The sequence below is a fragment of the Aythya fuligula genome, chromosome Z (assembly GCF_009819795.1).
Source record: "Aythya fuligula isolate bAytFul2 chromosome Z, bAytFul2.pri, whole genome shotgun sequence".
Lineage (NCBI taxonomy): Eukaryota > Metazoa > Chordata > Aves > Anseriformes > Anatidae > Aythya > Aythya fuligula.
Window position 1 is genome coordinate 25,684,493 of NC_045593.1, and position 21,521 is coordinate 25,706,013.

The following is a 21,521-nucleotide window of genomic DNA, read 5'->3' on the forward strand; positions in this document are numbered from 1 at the left end:
TATTTTGCGTTGAGGAACAGACAAGAGGGTCAGGACGAAACGGGATTGTTCCTCTCTGTCATAAATTTCCCCCTGAAAGCGAAAGGACGACACACGAGGCGCTCGTGAAGGAAAACACTTTATTTATGTATGCATGTATGTATGTATGTATGTATGTATGTATTTATTTATTTATTTATTTTAATGTCCGCCCCCCAGGCGGCACCGACCCGCCGCCTCCCTCCACCTCAACACCGCCCCCATCCGCGCTCGGCGCTGGATTGCTCACGCCTCCCCCCCCGGGCGCGGGCGCGGGGCTCGATTGAGGCGGCCTTTCCCTCAGCGCCGTGCCGTGCCGTGCCGTGCCGGGCCGGGCCGTGCCGTGCCGTGGCGCCGCGATGCTGCGCTGGCTGATCGGGGGCGGCCGCGAGCCGCAGGGCCTGGCCGAGGTAGGGCGGGGGGCGGCGCCGGGGGACCGTTGGGGCCGTTATGGCCGTTAGGGCCGTTGGCGGGGCGGGCGGGCTGGCTGAGCTCGGCCCGGCGCTGCCCGCTGGGTGCCGGTGGGCCAAGCACTGTGAGCCCTGCCCTGGGCTCCCCCTGTCGATAGAGGGTTTGGGGCGGAGGCTCGTTGCTGGTGCAGCCCGGGTGATTTCTGCCCTGCTTCCAGCTTCTCTCCTCGGTTTCTCGTCCGTACGTGGGGCGCTGAGCTCAGGCGTCCCTCACGGTGCCTTCCCTGGGTGTGAAGGAGACGGCGTCGCAGTTCCCTTGTCCCCGAGTCTGCTGGATTTCTTAGGTTGGACTTAACAGGAGTTAATTAGCAGTTACTGGTGTTCTTCTAATGAATCCCTTTGTAAACCAGACGGGTATGAGGAAGCAGTTCTTCAGCTTCTGTACGTGAGCAAGCCATGGCAGTATCACAAGCAGCTTGAAACACCAGTATTTACTTCAACAGAAATTTGAGTTCATACCAGCGTGTTGTGTCAGGAATGGCACTGACCTGTGTCATCAGCCAAAACGCTGTTTGTATTATGGTTGTATTTATCAACTTAGCGTGCAGCATTTCTTAAAAAGAAGACAGGAAATAAATAATAGCATTCTACGCTAGAAAGCTCCACTGGTGTTTGTTCCTCTCCAAAGTTTAAACTTCAGCAGTGTTTTAATTACACAGTCATTTGATAAAGCATGAGCATTAAGCATAATGAGCATGAAGCTGGTAGCAATACTCATTCCATTTGCTGAACAATGGTGTTTTGGTTCTCTGTGAAAAACTGAAAAATAAATATTTGTAAGGATTTGCCCTAAAAATCCTTTTTTGAGTTTTGGAAAATGGTTTCACCTAAAGATAGTCTCTGTAGCCATTCATTCTTTCTGTGCTCTTATAGTATAGATGAGGAAGTCCCAAAGAGTGAGTAGTAGCCTATGGACTGATTATGTTCATTTCATGTGCTACGGCTTCAGTCAGTCAGTCGCGAAGAGGCCAGGTCTGACAGCGTGCTGAGCAAATAGTAACCTCCAGGAAAGGTTTTTGATTTTAAATTCTGGAAACATAAATTTCTCGTTACCCATTTCTTGCTTTACTATGGAATTGAAAATCTTTTAGAGTTAAGCTTCTGAAGCTCTTGAGTTGATGGCCATGATATATGTTGTAAGCTGACTAGCTCAGGTAATGGAAATAGTCTTAACTGCAGCGGCATCCTAGTCCATGTAAGATGGTTTATTGTGCTACGTGGTAAGTACGGAGAGATGCCTATATACTTTCGTACCCATATTTTTTGGTAAGTTGCTTTAGAAAATACAACCTTTAAATGCTTCAAATCACTAGCTTTATATGAAGCTCTGAAATTAAGTTGAGCATTGTGTTATTTTACCAATTATTGTAGTTGTGATTACAAGTCCTGCATGAAAAACTTCAAGTTGGAAATAGATTCCGTTAGCATCTGAATCTAATTTTTCTCTTCTAAAAACTTGGTATTGCTGCAAGTTCTATTAATAAATAATGTTTACTAAACAGTCTGCTTTAGAGAAAGAATGCACATGTAATCTAACACAAGAAAATACTAATGAGCATCTGAGGAGAGAATGGCTTGTTATGTGAAAGAACTGGAGGAAAAAAATGTTGTTTTGTTGTTCTCTGTAACACATTGCAGCACGGTACCTGTCAATATTCACAGGCATTCTTAGAACAGAATTAAAAAAAAATAAGGTTAGACAGGTTCAAAAGAAGTATCACTGTCTTATAATGAAGAGGAAGAATGCCAGGGTATAGAATTAGGATGTGAATGTTACAAGTTATGACTTTTTCAAAGTAGTGTTGCAATTGTTTTGTGAATTTATATTTCTGTTAGTAAGTGAAGAAATGGAAGTCTTCTAACCACTGCAGTGCTTATGTCAGCTGTTAAGTGCTACTGAGATTTCTCAGAATTTTTAGAATGCTGGAATTCTTTTAAGGGATGTTTTGATTTGCTTTTGACAGCTGAACGCATAGTTTCCATAATTGTCCAACTTTTCTTTATAACTATGAGGACTATACTTGCATTATTCTAAATTGGACCTGCTATTCTCACATAATTGCTTAAAATGAGGAACAGTTGCTTCATGAAATGCATCAGATAACACAAAACCAAGATGAAATCACGAGATCTAGCATTTTGACAACCTCTTCATTTTAAATATAAACACAGATTTCCTTCCTTCCTTATCAATTTTGTCATTCTTAATTTGTGAAATACAGCATCATAGTAACAATACAGAAGCAATAGGAAAAAAAAATATTACTCCTACAAGAAAATATTGACGTTCCTGCAGATATGTTTGTTTCTCATGTAGCATTACTTCTCATTTCTGCTACAGTGTTCAGTAATTGCAGTTTTACCATGTAGTTTCTGTGGATGTCTTTGAATTATAGACAATCCTAGAAGTAAGAAAGGAAGGATAGCAGGAGAGTTCTGCCACTGAGTTTCTACTTAGGTATACCTATATGCATTTAAAAAAAAAAAACTACGTCTAATAGCAAGTTGTTTCAGAATGCAGAAGACCATAAACACAAAAATATTGTCCTATATTGAAACAAACTGATGATTGAGATTAGCAGAACTATGATACCTTGAAACTGCAGTCCTATACAATGTTTTGTTGACCCTGCCTGGTGATCAGCTTGCTCCAAGTGATTGATAGTACTTTTAATTAATAGTCTAGTTGGGGTAATTGCAGATGCTGTTCTATAAAATGATTAATTGTTCTCTGTATTTTTCTAAGCTGTTGCCTTTGGTATTTCATGAACAGAGTACCAGTGGATGATTTATATATTATGTAACAGAACAGCATTATTCACACTTACTTTCAAGGTATTGGGATAATATAGGATTATATAGAATTTTAAATTTGAATCATAGATGAAAGACATGAGAAGTTCACAAACCTCCCAGGAGGATGTGTAATTTAATGAAAATTTGAATGTGTATGTACAGAGTTCTGAAGTTGGCTCCACAAGATAGCTGGAGCCTAAATTGGATTTTCATGTTGGTGTATCAATGATTAAAGCAGTACAAAATATTTTTTAAACAGAAAATGGTATGTTATGATTTGAAATACATGCTGTAGAAGGATATCATTAACTGGAAATAATAAGAAATGATCCTTTGTAATGATTTTCATTAAAGCAAAATTAAATTTCAGAAACCTAATTTAACTTCACGTATATCTATACACTTAAGTAGGAGTCTAAATGTAGATTGATAAACATTACAAAGACCTGATGAAAATAATTATGTCAGTACAAAATAAATTCGCTTTTTTTTTTTTTTTTTTTTTTTTTTAATTTTAGAAATCATCTGTACAGACCATTGGTGAAGAACAAATACAAAATCCTTACACGGAGCTCCTTGTGTTGAAAGGTCATCAAGATATAGTACGATTTCTAGTACAAATAGATGATTGCAGGTATGAAATTGCATTCCAAGTTGTTTTATAACATTCTTAGGAACACTTTGGAGAATACTTATGAAAACATAGACATATTTTTAGTTTTCTGTTTTTGCTGGGGGAGGGTGGGAAAAGACTGGAATTAAAAAGGCAAGGGGTGAACACTTTTTTTACTACGTTATTACATCTTCTGGCATCTTTTGTAAGTTGTACTTTTATGAGAAGAGAATGTTGATGGAGTTATGCTTCTTGATTTGTTCCAAACAAATGAACTTGTCCAAATGAGCTTTGGACAGCTGTTATTTCACCTTCTTTTACAAAGGAATGTAAACTGCTTTTTTAGTACTGCCTAAAGCTGTGTGGTTGTTATACTTTCTTCTGAAACTCTAGTGCTTAATTCACTTAAGCTGTGCTTGATGAACTTTTTTCTGAAGTTCTCCAATCTTGAAATTTTCAGTGCTTTAATTCTGTGCAGAATGCCTACCTACTAAAATTCAAGATATGTAATATGGCAATTAGACATACCTCCTCCAATTTCCCATTTTTCAACTTGCTGTACTTCTTTGAAACCATACAGTTCATTTGTTTTACTTGTCCAGTTTTTAGCTTTGTGCATTTTTTGTACATTCCCTGACAGTCGTTGTCTGTTCTGTCTTAGTTCCTTGTAACTAGTTACAACATTCCTGCAAATTCTGAGGAAGGAGTCATCTAAAGACTGGAAAACTGATTATGAGACAGAGGTAGTCATTAGATTTACCGTTGTCACTTTGGAAGTGTGACTAGGAGAATGAGATAAGATACTTTTATGTTAGTGTAAAATTAACCTTACATGCTCTCTCATTTAACCTAATCCTGAAAGAGAGAAGATAATTAACTACCTTAAAGTGAGGTTGTGAAGCTTTTAGTCAATAAGCATAGTGACTCTTGTCTGACATGGAAAATTAAATGGAAACCTCTGAGAACTAAGAACATAAGTAGTAGTCAGGAGACTCTTTGTTAAGGAGCCGCAGTAATTTGTTATCTTGTATGGATGAGGAACAAAAGGATATGTCTAACATGCTCTTCAATGTACTACACAAATTTAAACCAAACTCTTAACCATGCTATATCCTCGCAGGATTCTATATCCAGCAGGCTATAACCATGCTATATCCAGCAGGCATTCTGTATAAATATTTATCTACAGGATACATAATTTCCAAGATGTATATAAATTCTGAGCTTTTCAGTTTTTAGTCTTAATGCCATAAACATATACCATAAAAGTTGTATGCATTTCCATAAAATTTATTTTTACATTAAAATAATCCACCGGAAGATTCATGTAAAAATGGAATATTGTTGTGATCTTTCCCACATCCTTCTCTTTTCAGAGAAGTTGCTAAAATAAACTTTCTTCAGATTATACCTTTCTGAAAACAGACAATGAATAATCTGCTTGGTCTTTATTGAAATACCAGAGTATTCTTAGACTGCAGGCATTTTCTGATGTAAAGAAATATTGTACTATTTTGGGCAGCATTGTATGTAACAGGTAAATTATTGAAGCTAAACTAATAGTAATCAGTATCAAGCTAAGGCCTGAATGGCTACATTGAAGATAGGTTATGAAGGAGCATACGGATAAGAAGTAAGTTGCATAGCTGGTTAATATTCTGAGAGTTTGAGGAGTTTAATAGAGTCGCTTCACTGGACAGTAATTCAAAGGTTTATTTATGAAGAATATGGTAGTTTATGGATTGTTAAGCATCTGATAATATTTTTCACTTGGTTCTTTTCAATAAAATTAGTATTGTTACTCAGCTTCTGAAATGTTTTTATTTAGTATCTGCAGCTATTCCATTGTGTGTTTTTTGTCAACTGTTGTAAGCCAAGTTTCACGCTTCAGGTCTTTAGATAATATCATCTTATTGAGAATTTTGCAGAAGGATTTTCTTGTTTTCTCAGTGGCTCAGCTAAAACCAGTGAGTGGAAAATTTTCTCAGATTGGTTTTTGAAGATACTAAATAAATCCTGTATAAATGTAACAGAAAGCTGGTTTTTTTTTTTCTTCTCTTTTCTTGTACTTTTTGAACATGAAGTGAGGGTTGTATTGATTGGAAGATCACTGAAGAAGGCTAAGCCTCAGCAAGAGTCTTCCAAAAAATGGACTGAGATAAAATTGCATGTAATACTCTAGCATTTGACACATTAAACTAAACAGAGTTCATAAAACATTTTAAGAATAGCTTTCTTGCTTGCTCATTTGACCATTCCTAGCTCTGTCAGGAAGCAGACAAGGTTATAGAGGATGGTGATCATGACTGGAAAAGAATCAGGTGACCCATGAAACGCCACTTTCATGAACAGGGTGTATCTGTAGGATAACAGACTCCACAATATACTTCTATACTTAGACAGAAACCCTAGTTAGGTGAAGAAGAGGAAAAATACAAAACAGGGCTTCATTGAACTTGTGTGCTGATGATTCATACTTGTACCTTCTTTCAAACACCAGTTTTCTCTCAGAATTTGTGAAGTGACACACAGTTCCAACTTTAGTCAAGAAAGGAACTGTAATAAAAGGGGTCTTGCTGAAATGTGAGAGTCTTAATATAGCAAGTTCTTGACCTTGTGACAAAACAAGGTGTAGTTCAGCTAAATGGCAAGTAAAGATAAGAAATTATTGTTATCAGAGATGTGCATGAAAGGTTGTTTTTTGCTTGGACCTTTTTAAAGAGACATGATTGGATGTAAAATAAAAGATGTGGGAAAAGTACAGTTGGCACTTTTTAACAAAAAAAATGAGGAAAGGAAGTGGGGTGGAAGGGAATGCAGCTTTATGATAGAAAACTTAATCTTTCAGCAAATTTCACAAACATCATAACTGCAAAGTAAGAGTCTAAAAGAAAGGACTTTTTTCAGTTAATGAAACCATTCACAGCTACATAAAAAAAAAAATGTAGTTGATATAACTTCATGACTTTCTTGCATACAATACACGTCTTAGTTATCGGTGTCTTAACTGTTCAACTCTTGTCAAAGGCTTAAAACAAAAGGAAAAAATAGAAGGCACATGTATTTGCAACTAACAACTGAATTCAATTTTCTGTGGAAGATTTTACTTCTGGTTTAAGGTTTCTTAACGCATATTACATCTTTACTGGGAAAGCTGATATGTTTGCTACAGCTTCAGTGTAGCTGTGGCGTTGATAAAGATGCAAATGTAGGAAGATACTTACAGATACTCACTCCAGCTTGGGGAAAAGATTGAGTTTAGGTCAGATTCTGTTAATGTGAATTTAGCAGTCATAACACTAAAAATAAAATTACTATTTTTCAATTCTGTGGTGCACTCTTCAGCTGCATTTTTACCAAAAGCTACATTTAGCACCAAAAATGTAGGTCCTTTGCAAGTTTCTTAAGCCACTTGTGTCATAGTAGAAACTTGGCTCCTCTATTCCTGTGCTGAACTCAACCTGTGATTTGTAATTTCTTTGATGTCTTGCAGTCAGTTGGCTCTGACTGGTAGTATTTGGTTTTAAGGTGTAGTGTTACTGAGTATGTAAGATCTATCATTAATAAACAAGAGAATTGGTTCTGTAAAGTGGACTTCTATTTATAGTAATATGTCTTGCAATTCTTAAACTTTGTTCTTTATTAAGTATGTGTTGACATTATGTCCCGACTTCAAGATTTGAATTTAAAAACTAGAAACTAGTTGGGATCTATGGATATATATTTATGTATTTATTCTTTATATCAGAGTACAATACCATATAAATATTATTCTATAAATATTTTTCTTATGTAGCTGTTTTTCTTCTGTTCCATTACATTATTCTGTATTCAATATTATTTTTTTTTTCCCCCCCCTTATCAGGTTTGCATCTGCAGGGGATGATGGAATCATATTTCTGTGGAATGCTCAGGTTGGCTTTTTTTGGGGGGGGGGAAGGGTAGCATGGGTGTTTCAGAAAGGGTAAAGGTTGAGGAGTTAGAATTGCCTATTAGTGAAAAAGAACTGCGGTATGGTTTCAAATCAGAACTGCTATTTGAAAATGTAAAAGTTGGAGGGAGTCTGTCATCACTTGCAAAGAAGAGCTAAGAAAGTAAATGTGAGAAAAAAATTAAAAATTAAAGTGTATTGGGAAGGCGTAACGTTTTTACAGATACCAGGGATGAAATATGGACATGAAAGCAGAAGTATGTATAGTATGTATGAATTTGTGACTAATGCTTCATTTAAAATGTCTTGGGTCTTCACTGTAAATGTGAAGATGCTGAACGTGGAAACAATAAATATGTAGCAAGGTCCCTGGGCTCACAAGGCTTATGTATCTATTTTAATTTTAACTATCTCTTAGAAGCTTTATTTGCAATAACTGTTTGCAGTATAACTGAAGAGACTAAATGGAGAGCTAATGCAAAACTGCATTGGAAAGACATCAAAGTCCGTGAAAGTTAAACATTTCACATAGTGCCAAAACCAGGCCTTACTTGCTTGCAGTGATAAAAATCTTATTATAGTTTTTGAAAACCTTCTAAGATAAAAGAATTATCATGGAAAATGTGCTGTGAGTATGATAACCACCTTTGTACTCCTCTGCTCTATGTCTCCATATCATTGACAAAATTACTGAGAAGGGATGAGCATTAGTCTTACACAAGGAGTCTTAGTATGCAAGCTCATTAGGATGCTCATTAGGAAATTGAAAAGGGGGGCATAATGTACTGACTAAACTGTAAATATCAAGCATCCTAGTTAAGGAAGACAGAAATCTCAGATTGTAAACTTTTGTGGAAACATTCTGAAGAATTTATGTTACATGGTCGTGTAAATTTAAAATAAGGAAGGAGGAACTGGAAACTCTTTGTCTCTTTTGAGTGGTTTCTGTTAGTGCTTTGCTGAAGGCCTCTTATGATTCTGCAATTTGGAAAAGGAGATAATTTCTGAATATTCAAACACGTATGTGAGTATATATGTACTTAGAGATGTCAGCAGTTTATAGATGTAGAACTCATTTAGGAACAGAGTTCTATTTCCTGGTTCTGTAGGATCTTCATTACATTTTTGTTTAAACAAATCTTTCTGTAGTTTTAATTTAAAATTTAATTTAATTTAATTTCTTTACACTTCTGTGTTGTAACTACCCTGTATTTTAGTTGCATGATTGAAGCACCAATATGCTTCTGAATATTTGTTAGGTTCTGCTATCTAACTAAATGGAGCAGAAGTAGCTGCAAACCACCAGCGTAAAACTATAGATAATGTAAATAAATCTATCAGCAAATTGACAGTACTGTGCTTGCTGTAAAGATAGATTAACTTTTTCAAATAAGTTAAAAATTACTTTTTCTAAGAGAGGCTTTGTCAAAAAATCAGAGTTACTATAGTATTGGTTAAATAGGATGAATGGCCAGTATTTCCATTAAAGTGAAATTAGTATGATATACAGTTTTTTAAGTGCTTCCAGAGACTTTTTACACTTATGGTAACTTTTATTATGTAGCACTATTTGTATTTATACTTAATACGTTGTTAAGGTAAGATCTTGAAGTGTGTCAAAGGTCTAGTGAAGAATTAAATCCACACTTGATTGTGAAATTGGGATATTAGACTCCTAGAAGTTCTTGCTTTCAGAAGTAGTTTGGCACCTATGTCATGTGTTACAGTAGGTATTTTCCAAATTTTACCCTTAATTTCCTCTGTTTTTATGTTTCAGACTGGAGAGAAACTTTTTGAACTTCATGGACATACACAAAAAATTACAGCTATAGCTCCATTTTCTTCATCAGATGCTTCCAAAGAAAAAAGTAATTTGATTTTAACAGCATCAGCTGATAAAACAGTTATTGTATCCTTAGATCTGGAGAGGATTAAAAAAAAAATGTTTTTGTTTGTTTGTTTTTACTGCTAGCATTGACACAGGCTGCAGGTTGTTTAAATTTATTGGCTGATAATATTCAGTAGGTATAATTGCGGCTAGAAGAATTCTAGTGCAATCTAATCAGATGTAAGCCCTACTAGAATAATGATCCATGGTCATGAGAGGCCATTATTAATTTGTAATTTTGGCCAAATATTGAAAAGGCTATCAGGATTTGTAAGACTGTCTCCCCACATTCTTATATCCCAAACTTTCATTTAATTAAGAACGCAGCAGTTACATTTATAGTATATAATATTGTTTTGTCTTCCTTAATGAATTAAGTCAGGTTTGGGACTGCACTACTGGCAGACAGGTTCAAAAAGTGTCATGTTTCCATTCTACAGTAAAGGTAAGCCAAGGAAACCCTAGACTGGTCAGTCTGTTGTGTGCAATCTTTTCTGTATGGATCGTGAGACATATGGACAGGTGCATTAAAATGAGCAGCAGTATTTGGTTTAAGTGAGTGACTTAGTGAATGACTGAGAATTAGGCACAAATTGTAGTTTCTTTTTGGAACTCTTAGTACCTTGATTTTCTTTTTGAAAGTCTATAGAATAAAGGTCATTTTATGGCTTAGTTTTATTACTGGATTGGATAAAGCAACCTACAGTCAAACTAGTTCTTGAATGCTGTTAGAAAGATTCATTGAAAAATTAGGTTTTGCATTGTTGCTGGAAAAAAAGCAATGTGTAGTTAATTCTTTACTTCTCAAGAAATTAACACTTTAATACTGCATTTCTTAGTACTTACAGCTTTATTCCACTAAAGATCATGATAATTTCATTGAAAAATTCCCTGTAGAACTTTTGCAGGGGACATATATCTGATTTTTGTTCTGCAGTGTTTGACAGTTCTTCAAAGACTGGATGTATGGTTGTCTGGAGGGAGTGATCTATGTGTTTGGAACCGAAAATTAGATCTCTTGTGTAAGACCAGTCATCTTACTGATGCAGGTAAAAATGTAAATGACTCATTATAGCTGTTAAAGTGCAAGTAAAATGGATCTGTATAATGATGCAAAACCAACTTGACAAATTCTCTTTAATTCTAATGATAACATTATGTATTAGAGCCTCTTTTTTTTTTTTTCAAATGTCAAACTCAGCCATTTCAAAATTAAGACTGCTTTTAATCTCCTGTGCTGTGTGAATTTTAGAGTATGTCAAATCTCAGTAACTGTAATATTTTTACAATTTTATAACATTGTATTTATAATATTTTACAATAATGTGTGTTCCGATTAACTTGGTATATTACAGACCTTAGTTACTGATTTATACATGCTTGCTGTAGTGGGGGGTGATCCTTTGCTTGCTTTCTCTGGGAAGGAGAGAAATTAATATTTCTACTGTGGTAGTATCAGTACCTTTACTTTAATAATAACTTTAATAAGTATACTTATTAAAGTTTAGCTCTGCATGTGTTTAGAGTCTCAATAATTACCACAGTATCCTTAATATTGGCTGTATTAGGACATAGACATCTCAGCCCTACTTAAAATAAAAAGATTATTGGTTCCCAGCTTCCACTCCTATTTCAAGTTCAGTGTTCAGAATTCTGCTATATTCTGGACCAAACCTCCTGCCTCTGCCTCCATGTGAGGTAATCTATTCACTTCCAGTGCTGTTTGACTTAGTGAGTTATGTTTTTATTCTGTTAATAACTTCTGATGTATCAGTTAACTGTATTTTATTCTGGTCAATAAATACAATAAATGTTTTCTCCCTTTTCTTTTCTTTTTTTTTTTTTTTTTCAAAGGTATTAGTACTTTGGTTGAATTGCCTAAAAATTGTGTTGCGGCTGCTGTTGGCAAAGAACTAAGTGAGTATATTGCTTTTATGTTAAGTCTTCATGTTCCTCTGTCATTGACTGTTCATCAGAGATATCTGTAAAGAGCACACTGCTGGAATTGTATTGGACAAGTGAGTGGTACCAAGGTGCGATTAGCGATCTTCCTCCTTTTCCCCTAATGTGACAATAAAGCAGACAGTACTGATCTCCTTCAGGAATTTCATTGAGATCTGCCACGATAATTTTTTTCTCAATTCTTTGTTCCTACTGTTAAAGTCATCTGTCTAGATCTGATTGTGGATATCAACATTTGTCCTGGAGAAAGTTTGCAACTCGTTTTCAGAGCTGCTAAATACTAGGCTTCCCTACAGCCTCTGTATCCCAAGATCAAGACCGTGCAATATTGCCAATGAAATAATATGCAGACCTATAATGAGACAATGTGATAGTTTCTGATGTTCACTTAGGAGACAGGCTTTTCTAGGTATGCAAACACTAAATCATCTGCTAGCTGTTGGTAGGGAGTTTCTTACTAAGAGTATTTTATGAAAGTATTGAAATTTCAAAATATAGAAAAGGTTTCAAGAGAAAAAGCATAGCACTGAGTTCACAAAACAGTAGATAAAAATTCTGATCAAAGAATCAGGAGCAAATTAAAAATGGTCTTCTTGTATTTAGACTTAGGTATACAATGTAAACTTCCTTCTGAAGTTCCCATAGATCTTCAGAAATGCCCTTGAGTTAGCATAAAGAAATATCAAGACTGGTTAAAAGAAAGTCGTAATCCCTGGAAGTTTTGTTTGCCTCATTAGATACTGTTGCGTATTTTTGAATAATAGTTTTCAGTCAGATAAGTCTTAAAGACAAATGTTTCTCTTTTAGCTTACGTATCAATAAAGCTATCTAACGCTTTTCACTTCTGCTTTCTACAACTTCTGATGTTGACCAACTTTCTCAATTTCAAAGTTGCTAGGTTAAAATGTTTTATTCTACAGTGGCTGTAACTAGAGACCTGAAGAATAACACTGTAATAAATTATTCCAATTTTGTGTGTTATAAGAAAAGCAGTTAAAGAGATGGTCATAAGTAGCTTTGCAGATCTTGCACTGACTCATTTTTAATGTTCATTAATTTGAGTCTGTCTGAAAATGATGTGTTTTACTTAAGCCTATCTATATTTTACTCTGATAAATGATAAAGCTTACTTAGACAATTTCTCTCTATCTTGGAAGTCATTTTTAGGTTGATTGCTTCCAGTGATAAGTCTGAAGGTTGGAATATCCTTGAAGTAAAACGCCTTGTTGACCATCATGATAACATCTTGTCATTGGTCAGTGTCAATGGTAAGAGGGGTTTTACAGTATTACTTGTTCTGTTAGTTAGCGGTGGGATATTTCAACTATGCAGTTTTCGTTGGGACCAAACAAATAACTGTAACGAAACTTCAAAAATAGTAGCTGAACCTTCTGTGTAGCTGTGAAGGTAGTGAAATGTGAAAATATAACGGCTTTATTTAAGGATTAATGGTGAAATGAAGCCAGGAAGGTTATGATTCAGAAAAAGCTCAAAAGATAAGCAGATATAGGCTGGCACCTAGGTACATTATTTACAAGCTTTGGAAGATGGTGGTGCAATCTGTGCTGCTCATCATGGCAGATCTGAAGCTTTGTCTAGGCAAAGACTGGAGGTACCCATCCCTTTTACTTTGTTGTCTCCTCTGTTTGTTTTTTTTATGTTTTTTTTTTTTTGGAGTTCCCTCTGAGCCCAGGACAAAGTATTCCCACTGTGATAGAGAGTGGATATTTGTCCTTTGTCTTCTTTTGTTGGCCTGTCTGTTGCATGGGATCTGTGGTATAGAGATTGTAAGAAGCTGGAAAGAAGAAAACTTGGATTCAGTTAATAATGGGCAGAAAAAGACAATATTCTACCTGTTTTAAGTATTCTGAAGCAATTCCTTTCCATGTGTGATTAAAAAAAAACCAAAACAAACAAACAAACAAAAAAAACAGAACAAAACATGAGCAGTTATTTCAGTCTTTCCATGAATTCATCTGTTTCGTTTCTCATTAGTGTTTCTGGTTGAGGCTGAGACATGGTTTGCTGTGTCTGAGAGGTACTGATAAACTTATCCAATGAATAGAAGGTTTTTACATATAGGCAGCATGAATTTCAAATATTTGTACACACTTCTGGTGGTGATCCTTGCTTTTGCCATACTGTGCCTTGTGTCTGATAAATATTCTCTATGGTAGTTAAAATTTTACAGGAGAGATCTCATCTCCTTTTGATCACCTAAGCTATTCTAAGTGATCAAATGAGTATCTTCTCAAAGAGTGAGAACAAACTCAGTTTGTTCTGTCAGTTACTAACTGTACATTTTATGTAGCTTCACTCTTAACATGAGCTCTCTTACTCTACAGGGTTCTGACGTTGTGTGAAATGGATGTATTATTTTATATAGTATGATTTCTGTGTGTTTCTTTTTTTCCCCTATAGATTTGACTTTTGTGACAGGTTCACATGTGGGTGAGTTAATAGTTTGGGATGCAATTGACTGGACAAAGCAAGCTTCTGAGTGCAACTTCTGGGACTCCTCTGTCCATCCAGATTCACAGACAGAAATAAAGTTATCCCAAAGTCCAAATGAAACTTCAGTTCAACACTTAACATGTGATGAGGAGGTAAAAAGCTTTAAACTGAGTATACTATTTCAAGTGAGCTAGCATGACCTTACCATAGAAATCTGAGTGCTTTGCATTTTTAGTTTGGTTGTTGTTCTAAGTAACAGAAAAAAGCTTCTTTAAAATGTACACAGCTGTATTTATGCAATCAGCAGTTTTTATACAAAATTTTAATCATTGAGGTAACTGAAGGTTGTAAGGTGCAGGTGGTGTTGGAGCTAACATAACAGCTTTTTTGACTAACAAATGAAAATTTATTACCTGTTTAAAGTACCACTAGAAAAATAAGAGAATGCGTTGCAATGGCATATGTATTTTGTGTGCCATGGTTCTGAACATGCAGCTTCCAAAATAATGCATCTCTTGAACAGTTACAGCTAAGAGCACTGTGGAATGAATCAAAGAATTGGCATGTGCAGGTGTACAGAAGTAAATAAATATCACTGCTTTTGTTCAGGCAGGCTATACTTAATTGGGAATAGCACAAAGATGGGTCCAAAATGTATTAGTCTCCTGTAATCATACTTAGGAGTTGTCCTAGGAGTGTTCAGTCAGAATACTCAGGCAGAACCCAGTTATTGTGCAGCGGTATTGTTGCTTCAGCAGTAAAATTCTTGGATTATTTATGTTTGTGAAATGTACCAACTATTAATGGGAAAAGAAAAGATGTTTCATTGTTGTGGTACAGTGGAATTCTGTTCTGGAGCCTGTATGTGCATTACTGAGTAATTATTAAGAAAGAAATTCCTGGAAATAGATTCAAAGACGTGAGCTAAAACAGAATAAAAGCTGTGGAAAAGCCCCAACATAGTCTGAGGGCCAAGTAGTCACTTGAGGTACTTGTATGTTTATGAAAAGAGGGTTCCCCCCCCCCCAAAAAAAAAAAAAAAAAAAAAAAGAAAAAGAAACATTGAATGGGGATGAGGGAAAGTAAGTGTAGTTGTCTTTAATGTCTTTAAAGGTAGGATTTCCTGTTTTTTTTTTTTTTTTTTTTTTTTTTTTCTTCTTTTTTTTTGTGGGTGCTTTAGTCCTGAAAGAGTAAACGTCAGTCCTGTTCATGAGAAGTTCTGTGATTGAGCTTCATTCAAACCATTGACTCATTGCTTGAAAGCTACACAAGATAGGGTCTACGAGGGAAAAGGAATTTTGAGAAGTAGTTCAGAAGTAGTTAAGAACATTGAATGGGATGGAAACTGAGGTTATTGAGGACTTTCTTGCATTCGTGGAACTGAACTAAACACAAATTGCTGCAGAATTTCAGACTACATGAAGGAAAGGTGGTACTACATCCTGAAAGAGAATGTGCATTTAGGGGAGATCTGTCTGTCAAGGTACCTTGTTGGCAGGCGTGGTAGTTAGGTAGATAGAGAAGAACTTGTTTCATTTGTTACTGGGCTTGTAGGCATAGCATCATTCAGAAGGAAATGGGTTGGTAAAGGTTTGGCAATACTGAGGAGTGTATCTGCTATCCTAATATGTATATGTGTGTTTTTAACTTCCCAGTTAAGATCAGTTTACAGTTCATTTCTTCCTCATCTGTTATTTTCATGGGGTTGAACATGGCCAGGGTTTTGCCAAGGTTTGTGTAAAAAGAAACATGATCTGTGAAGAGCACCTTTTCAAGAGTTAAAATGTTATATAAAACTAAAGAACCTGTCTCAAAGTGGAAGACAAAAGGAGAAAAGGCTGAGATGTAGGAGTGAAAGAGTGATGTGGAAAGGACATTGAATTGACCTTTTCACAAAACTAGGAAAAGAATAAAAATGGGGTTAGCATTTTCTCCTTGATTTGTCAGAATGCTATTAGAAATCTGTGCTTAATTTCAGAGGTATCAGATCTCCCAACACGGGTGTACATGAGAAGAAAAATGTAATTGGACAGAGCATTGAGCTATTGTATGTTCAAAGTTGCACTTTGTTGTGCTTTGCTGAAGGAGAGCATTGAATGTAAAATCCTTCCAGCTCTTCACAGTATTGTAATACCTTTCTGTGAGAGAGTTCTTTTTCTACACTTCTCTTAGTGGAGCCCATGCCCTTGGGCAAGACTCCTGTGTGAACCTCCAGATAAATTAAAAAAAAAAAAAAAAAAAAAAAAAAAAAGCCAAAACCACAGAACAGCTTCCTGAATTCTCAGGAATTTCTGTGATAAAACAAGAGTTTGTCAAAACATTGATTATTATTTTAATATAAGAATGTTTAATTGTAGAAATGTTTTAATATATTGGTATTCTTGGTTTCTATTTATACTGTAAAGTATAAGATGAAAATACAGAAATGAAATAATTGCGTAGAATGTAGATGGGTTTCTCTCATTTCCACAAAAAAATCTATATTTTTTTTCTATAACTTGTTTCTGTAAGTCATAAAGCAGTAACATGAGGACAGAAACTAGCCAGATAATGTTGACAAGATGACATCATAGCACTGCTGGAAATCAATAACATGCAGGGTGATATTTCAGTGTCTGTTTTTGTAAGTTGTTCCATTGAATTTTCTTTCCAGTGTGTGTTTGCTGCTGTTGGGAAAGGCATATACGTATATAATCTTCAAATGAAGCGTGTGATTGCCTGCCAGAGAACTGCTCATGACTCCTCTGTACTGCACATTGAGAAGCTTCCAAACAGGTACAAGTCATGATACGTTTTATCATGCAATAAAGAAATGCAAAATTTGGAAGGGTGGCTAGATACAGTCTGCAAAGCTGCATCTAATTTCTAGGGCAGGGACTTGATCTTTAGTTTGATCTGTTTTCATAATGTAGAGCTTGTTGATTAGTTTTTGAAAATAAATAATTGTAATTCAATGTGAAACAACTCTAATCTATGCTTGATGCACAGACTGTAAGTAAAATGTGTTGGCTATTTGCAAATCAGACTCAAACACACTTTTGTCTGCATTGTGAAAGTACAGCTTAACGTCATGTTGCTTCTACAAAGCAAAGACCTATGGCAGATTCAGAAAATATTTTTCATTTAATATTTCAGCACTGTCTAAATGTTTTAACACAAAATAATAACTTCAAGCCTTTGCTCATTAGTGTTGAATTTCTGGCTTGAACTTATTTGTGACAGCTAAGTTAGAAATTCGTGAAAATAAAATGAACAACTTGTTAATAATCCAATCGTAGTATTTTTAGATCCTTTTATAGTCTTGGTCTATGAAGCAAAAATGTAGTAGAAGCTAAAAATTAGGGTCTTGATCTTGTAAATGCATGCACTATTCTATATTGTTTATATGTAACGAAAAGGACTTTTTTGTTATTTTTCCATATGTAAAAAATATGGTTTTGCTTAGTGAAAGTCAGTCTGTGTGCCTTTGTTTGCAGAGTCTAGATGTGTATTTCATTTTAGAGTGGTACTTATTTTTAAAAATGTGTTTTAAAATGTGTTTATTTTCCACCTATTTTGCAAGTTCATTATATTTTGTCCTGTTACAAATAGTTTATTTTGTATGGAACATCTGGATGTCCTGCTACATAGGAGAGACACCTGACAAACTTCCTGTGTCTTTTATAAAAACTTCACCAGGTGACTTGTGCAGATAAGTATCCATGCTAGTGTTGCTTATCAACTGTTTTGACAGGCAGCTGATATCCTGTTCAGAAGATGGCAGTGTTCGCATTTGGGAGCTCCGAGAAAAGCAGCAGGTGCCAGCTGAACCAGTCCCAACAGGTTTGTCTATAGTGGGGCTGGGAGGTGGGGTGAAAAGAGCATTTAGAAGAGGAAAAGCAGGGAACTCTATACAGGTGTAGAGAGGCTTCTGAAGGCTTTGCAAGAAGCGATAAAGTCAATATGTTCAAACAACTGAGACAGGTGTGGGAGGGAAACTAGAGAAGACATCAGGCATACAAGCCCTCCAAGGTCTGATTTGAGAATTTAGAAGGTCCTCTGAAGCAGTTATGGGCCATAAACCTTATCTAGGGTTTCCTGTTGTATTAGCTGGTGAAAAATTATTACGTCTCCTTGGAAACTTTGATCCACTTCTGCTTGTACTGGGTACCCTACCAGGCAAGAGTAAGTAGTTGCAAGATCTTAAGAGGAAAGCTAAAGGCAAACTTGAAAATGAGCAGCCGACACACACACACACACAAATTCTCCTTGAACTTGCAGGGACATTGGCACTCACTTGGAGACTGTACCCAACCTCACTTGCATTCTAGTTGCAGTCGTCAGGGCTACTTGCTATTATTTTAGGAAGCAGTTTTCCTAAGCATAGGCACTGCTTGCTTAGTGCTTGCTTCTCTTTGACCAGGCCAGCAGCTTCCCTTGGTACTGGTAGTTGTGGGTTTGGAGAGGTGGTCTGTACAACATAATTGGTATTAAGGATTGGGAACAGTAAGGAGCTATTTTCTCATGGATTATTCTCATAGAGTGTAGAATAGTTTTGAGAAGGGACCTTAAAGATCATGTAATTCTAACCTCCTTTCCATGGGCAGGGACACCTCCCAGGAAGGGACCAGGTTACTCAGAGCCCCATCCAACCTGGATTCTCCCTTCTCAAATATTTTTATTAGAGCTGTGAGTGATTTTGGTGATGTATTTAGTCTGCCCGGCTGTTCATGTGCTGGGGCACAGATAAGTGTTTTCTTGTGGAATTATCTGAAGGAGAAGTCAGTGGACAGTTTGTACAAATGAACAATACCAGAAACTTACTTGCTACCTCTATGCAGTAATCAACGCATTAGTGCAGGACATGCAGGGAAAAGATTGGCACGTCTTGTCCCTCTTCTGAGGACAAGAGACAGCTAGTCAATTTAGGAAGACAGAGCATTATGGTCCTGCATCTGCCTTCCCTGAATAGTTAGTTCATTTAAGCATTTCCTGTTTTTCCTGCTAAATGCACATATCATCTTGTTCAGATGAGTAGTTTAATATTTGCCATATTGCAAGTAAGAACGAGAGTCAAAGTACCTATGCTTCCCTCCACCCTCAGGATGAATAACTCTGATGCAGAAATGCTGTGCAGTAAAATGCTTCTGTTATTTTGCCATGCAGACTGTCCTGCTTTTAGATTTTAACTGACTCCCATAGTTCTCTTCTTAGCTAGAAGATACACATCTTACGTGATTTTTTTTTTTTTTTCCAAAATAAAAGCTGTTTCTTCCCCTCCCAACCCCCAGGATTTTTCAACATGTGGGGATTCGGAAGGGCAAACAAACAGGCAAACCAAGCTGCTAAGAAGACACAGGAGAACACAACTATGCATTTTTTGGAGCTGGTTGGTGATTTGATCGGTCATTCATCAGCTGTGCAGGTTGGTCAGCTTTAGTAAGAAGAAGAAAAAGTGAATTCCATTTACTGATGTAATTTTCAAAATATTCCGTAAGCAGCTGTAACTTTTCGGCTGTCTGGCTCTGGAGGCTGGGAATATGTTTGTCACACTGTGGAGTTGTGTGGGATAACTGGGTTTTAGGTCCTTCTAACTTCACCAGAAACGAGGTGACCAGTAAATGTGCACATTGGTTATGTGGTATATATAGCACAGTGTGAAAACAGTAAATTACAGTTCTAATGAGAACTCAAACAATGACTGATGCGTGAGGATTGTGTCTATAGGTGTACGTGTAAAAACCACAGAAAATCTGGTGGCATATTGTTTTTTTTTGTAGTCTGCAAACACTACAACTGGGAACTCTATGTTTGTTCCAAATTTCATCTTAAGTTTGCAATCTAAACATAGGCTTATAGAAAAATGAAAACTATTCAGGAATTTTAGCCTAATGTGGCATTTCATGACATCTCAAACATACAGAAAGTATATGCTATAATTTTGGATACCTAATGTTCAAACAGAACCATTTCAGATACATGTACTTGTTTAGTCCAGCTTTACACTGAATGTTTAAGCCAGCTGACAATATCATGTGAATACCATGCTAATAGTAATGGTTTTCTTGCAGATGTTCCTGTACTTTGGTGAACTGGGACTGGTTACATGCTCTGCTGACCACCTCATTATCTTGTGGAAGGATGGTGAACGGGAATCTAGACTACGGAGTTTAACGTTATTTCAAAAATTGGCACAGAATGGTGATTTGCAGCTCAAATTTTAAATAGCTTGAATACAGGCTAAATATCCATAAACTGGATGTGCATTAAATGTGAGTGTAAAGGAAACTCTGAGCTACTGGAAATGTGACTATCAATAAGGTTTACACTTAATGTCATGTATTATATTGGAATTTTTATGGCTACTACTCTTCTCAAAGGAGAATTTTGCATGTTGAAACTTACTTGGCTTTATCTGTCAGCAGAAATGGTGTTCCCTTAAACGACTGAAGATAACGACAACTCATTAAATAGTTTCTAGTATTATTCCTAATGTTTAAAAAATTCATGGGTGGATGTCAAAATTAAGAGTTGTTAAAAATACTTAGCTGGGTGATAACTGAAGCAGCTGGAGCTATTCCACAGTGCTCTGTGTGGAAAAGAGGCACAAGAATGAACGGAAGGCTTTCTGCTTTTTTTTTTTTTTATTTACCCTGAGCTGGTGGAAGGGGGTGGGGAGCAGAATGTGGTCCTCATAATCCATGAGGAAATGGTTGTTGACCTGCTACAGCAGTTGGATGTACGCAAGTCGATGGGGCTGGATGGGATCCACCCGAGGGTACTGAGAGAACTGGCAGAGGAGCTGGCCAAGCCACTGTCCATCATTTATCAGCAGTCCTGGCTATCGGGGGAGGTCCCAGTTGACTGGCAGCTAGCAAATGTGACGCCCATCTACAAGGGCCAGAGGGCAGACCCGGGGAACTATAGGCCTGTCAGTTTGACCTCAGTGCCAGGGAAGCTCATGGAGCAGATTCTCCTGAGAGTCATCACACGGCACTTGCAGGGCAAGCAGGCGATCAGGCCCAGTCAGCATGGGTTTATGAAAGGCAGGTCCTGCTTGATGAACCTGATCTCCTTCTATGACAAAGTGACGCGCTGGGTGGATGAGGGAAAGGCTGTGGATGTGGTCTACCTTGACTTCAGCAAGGCTTTTGACACCGTCTCCCACAGCATTCTTCTCAAGAAACTGGCTGCTCATGGCTTGGACTGGCGCACGCTTCATTGGGTTAGAAACTGGCTGGATAGCCGGGCCCAAAGAGTCGTGGTGAATGGAGCCAAGTCCAGTTGGAGGCCGGTTACTAATGGCATTCCCCAGGGCTCAGTACTGGGGCCAGCCCTCTTACATATCTTTATCGATGATCTGGATGAGGGGATCGAGTGCACCCTCAGTAAATTTGCAGATGACACCAA

At 36.8% G+C, this 21,521-nt stretch overlaps 1 protein-coding gene across 1 annotated transcript; it reads left to right on the plus strand.

Moving 5' to 3' along the window:
• Positions 1-331: 331 nt before the first annotated feature.
• WDR41 (WD repeat domain 41) lies at positions 332-20,757 on the plus strand. Its single transcript, XM_032206681.1, has 13 exons — positions 332-428; positions 3,803-3,918; positions 7,763-7,811; positions 9,606-9,737; positions 10,099-10,161; positions 10,654-10,765; positions 11,571-11,633; positions 12,836-12,946; positions 14,100-14,284; positions 16,786-16,907; positions 17,866-17,954; positions 19,403-19,536; positions 20,183-20,757. The coding sequence occupies exons 1-13, from the start codon at positions 378-380 to the stop codon at positions 20,333-20,335; spliced, it is 1,380 nt and encodes a 459-aa protein (XP_032062572.1). The 5' UTR covers positions 332-377; the 3' UTR covers positions 20,336-20,757.
• Positions 20,758-21,521: the final 764 nt, after the last annotated feature.

Bases quoted from the DNA above. Each gene is read 5' to 3' on its own strand.
- WDR41 (XM_032206681.1), top strand. From the start codon at position 378: ATGCTGCGCTGGCTGATCGGGGGCGGCCGCGAGCCGCAGGGCCTGGCC. The intron at 11,634-12,835 runs GTGAGTATATTG...CTATCTTGGAAG, and splicing joins TGCTGTTGGCAAAGAACTAA to TCATTTTTAGGTTGATTGCT. The intron at 19,537-20,182 runs GTTGGTCAGCTT...GTTTTCTTGCAG, and splicing joins GTCATTCATCAGCTGTGCAG to ATGTTCCTGTACTTTGGTGA.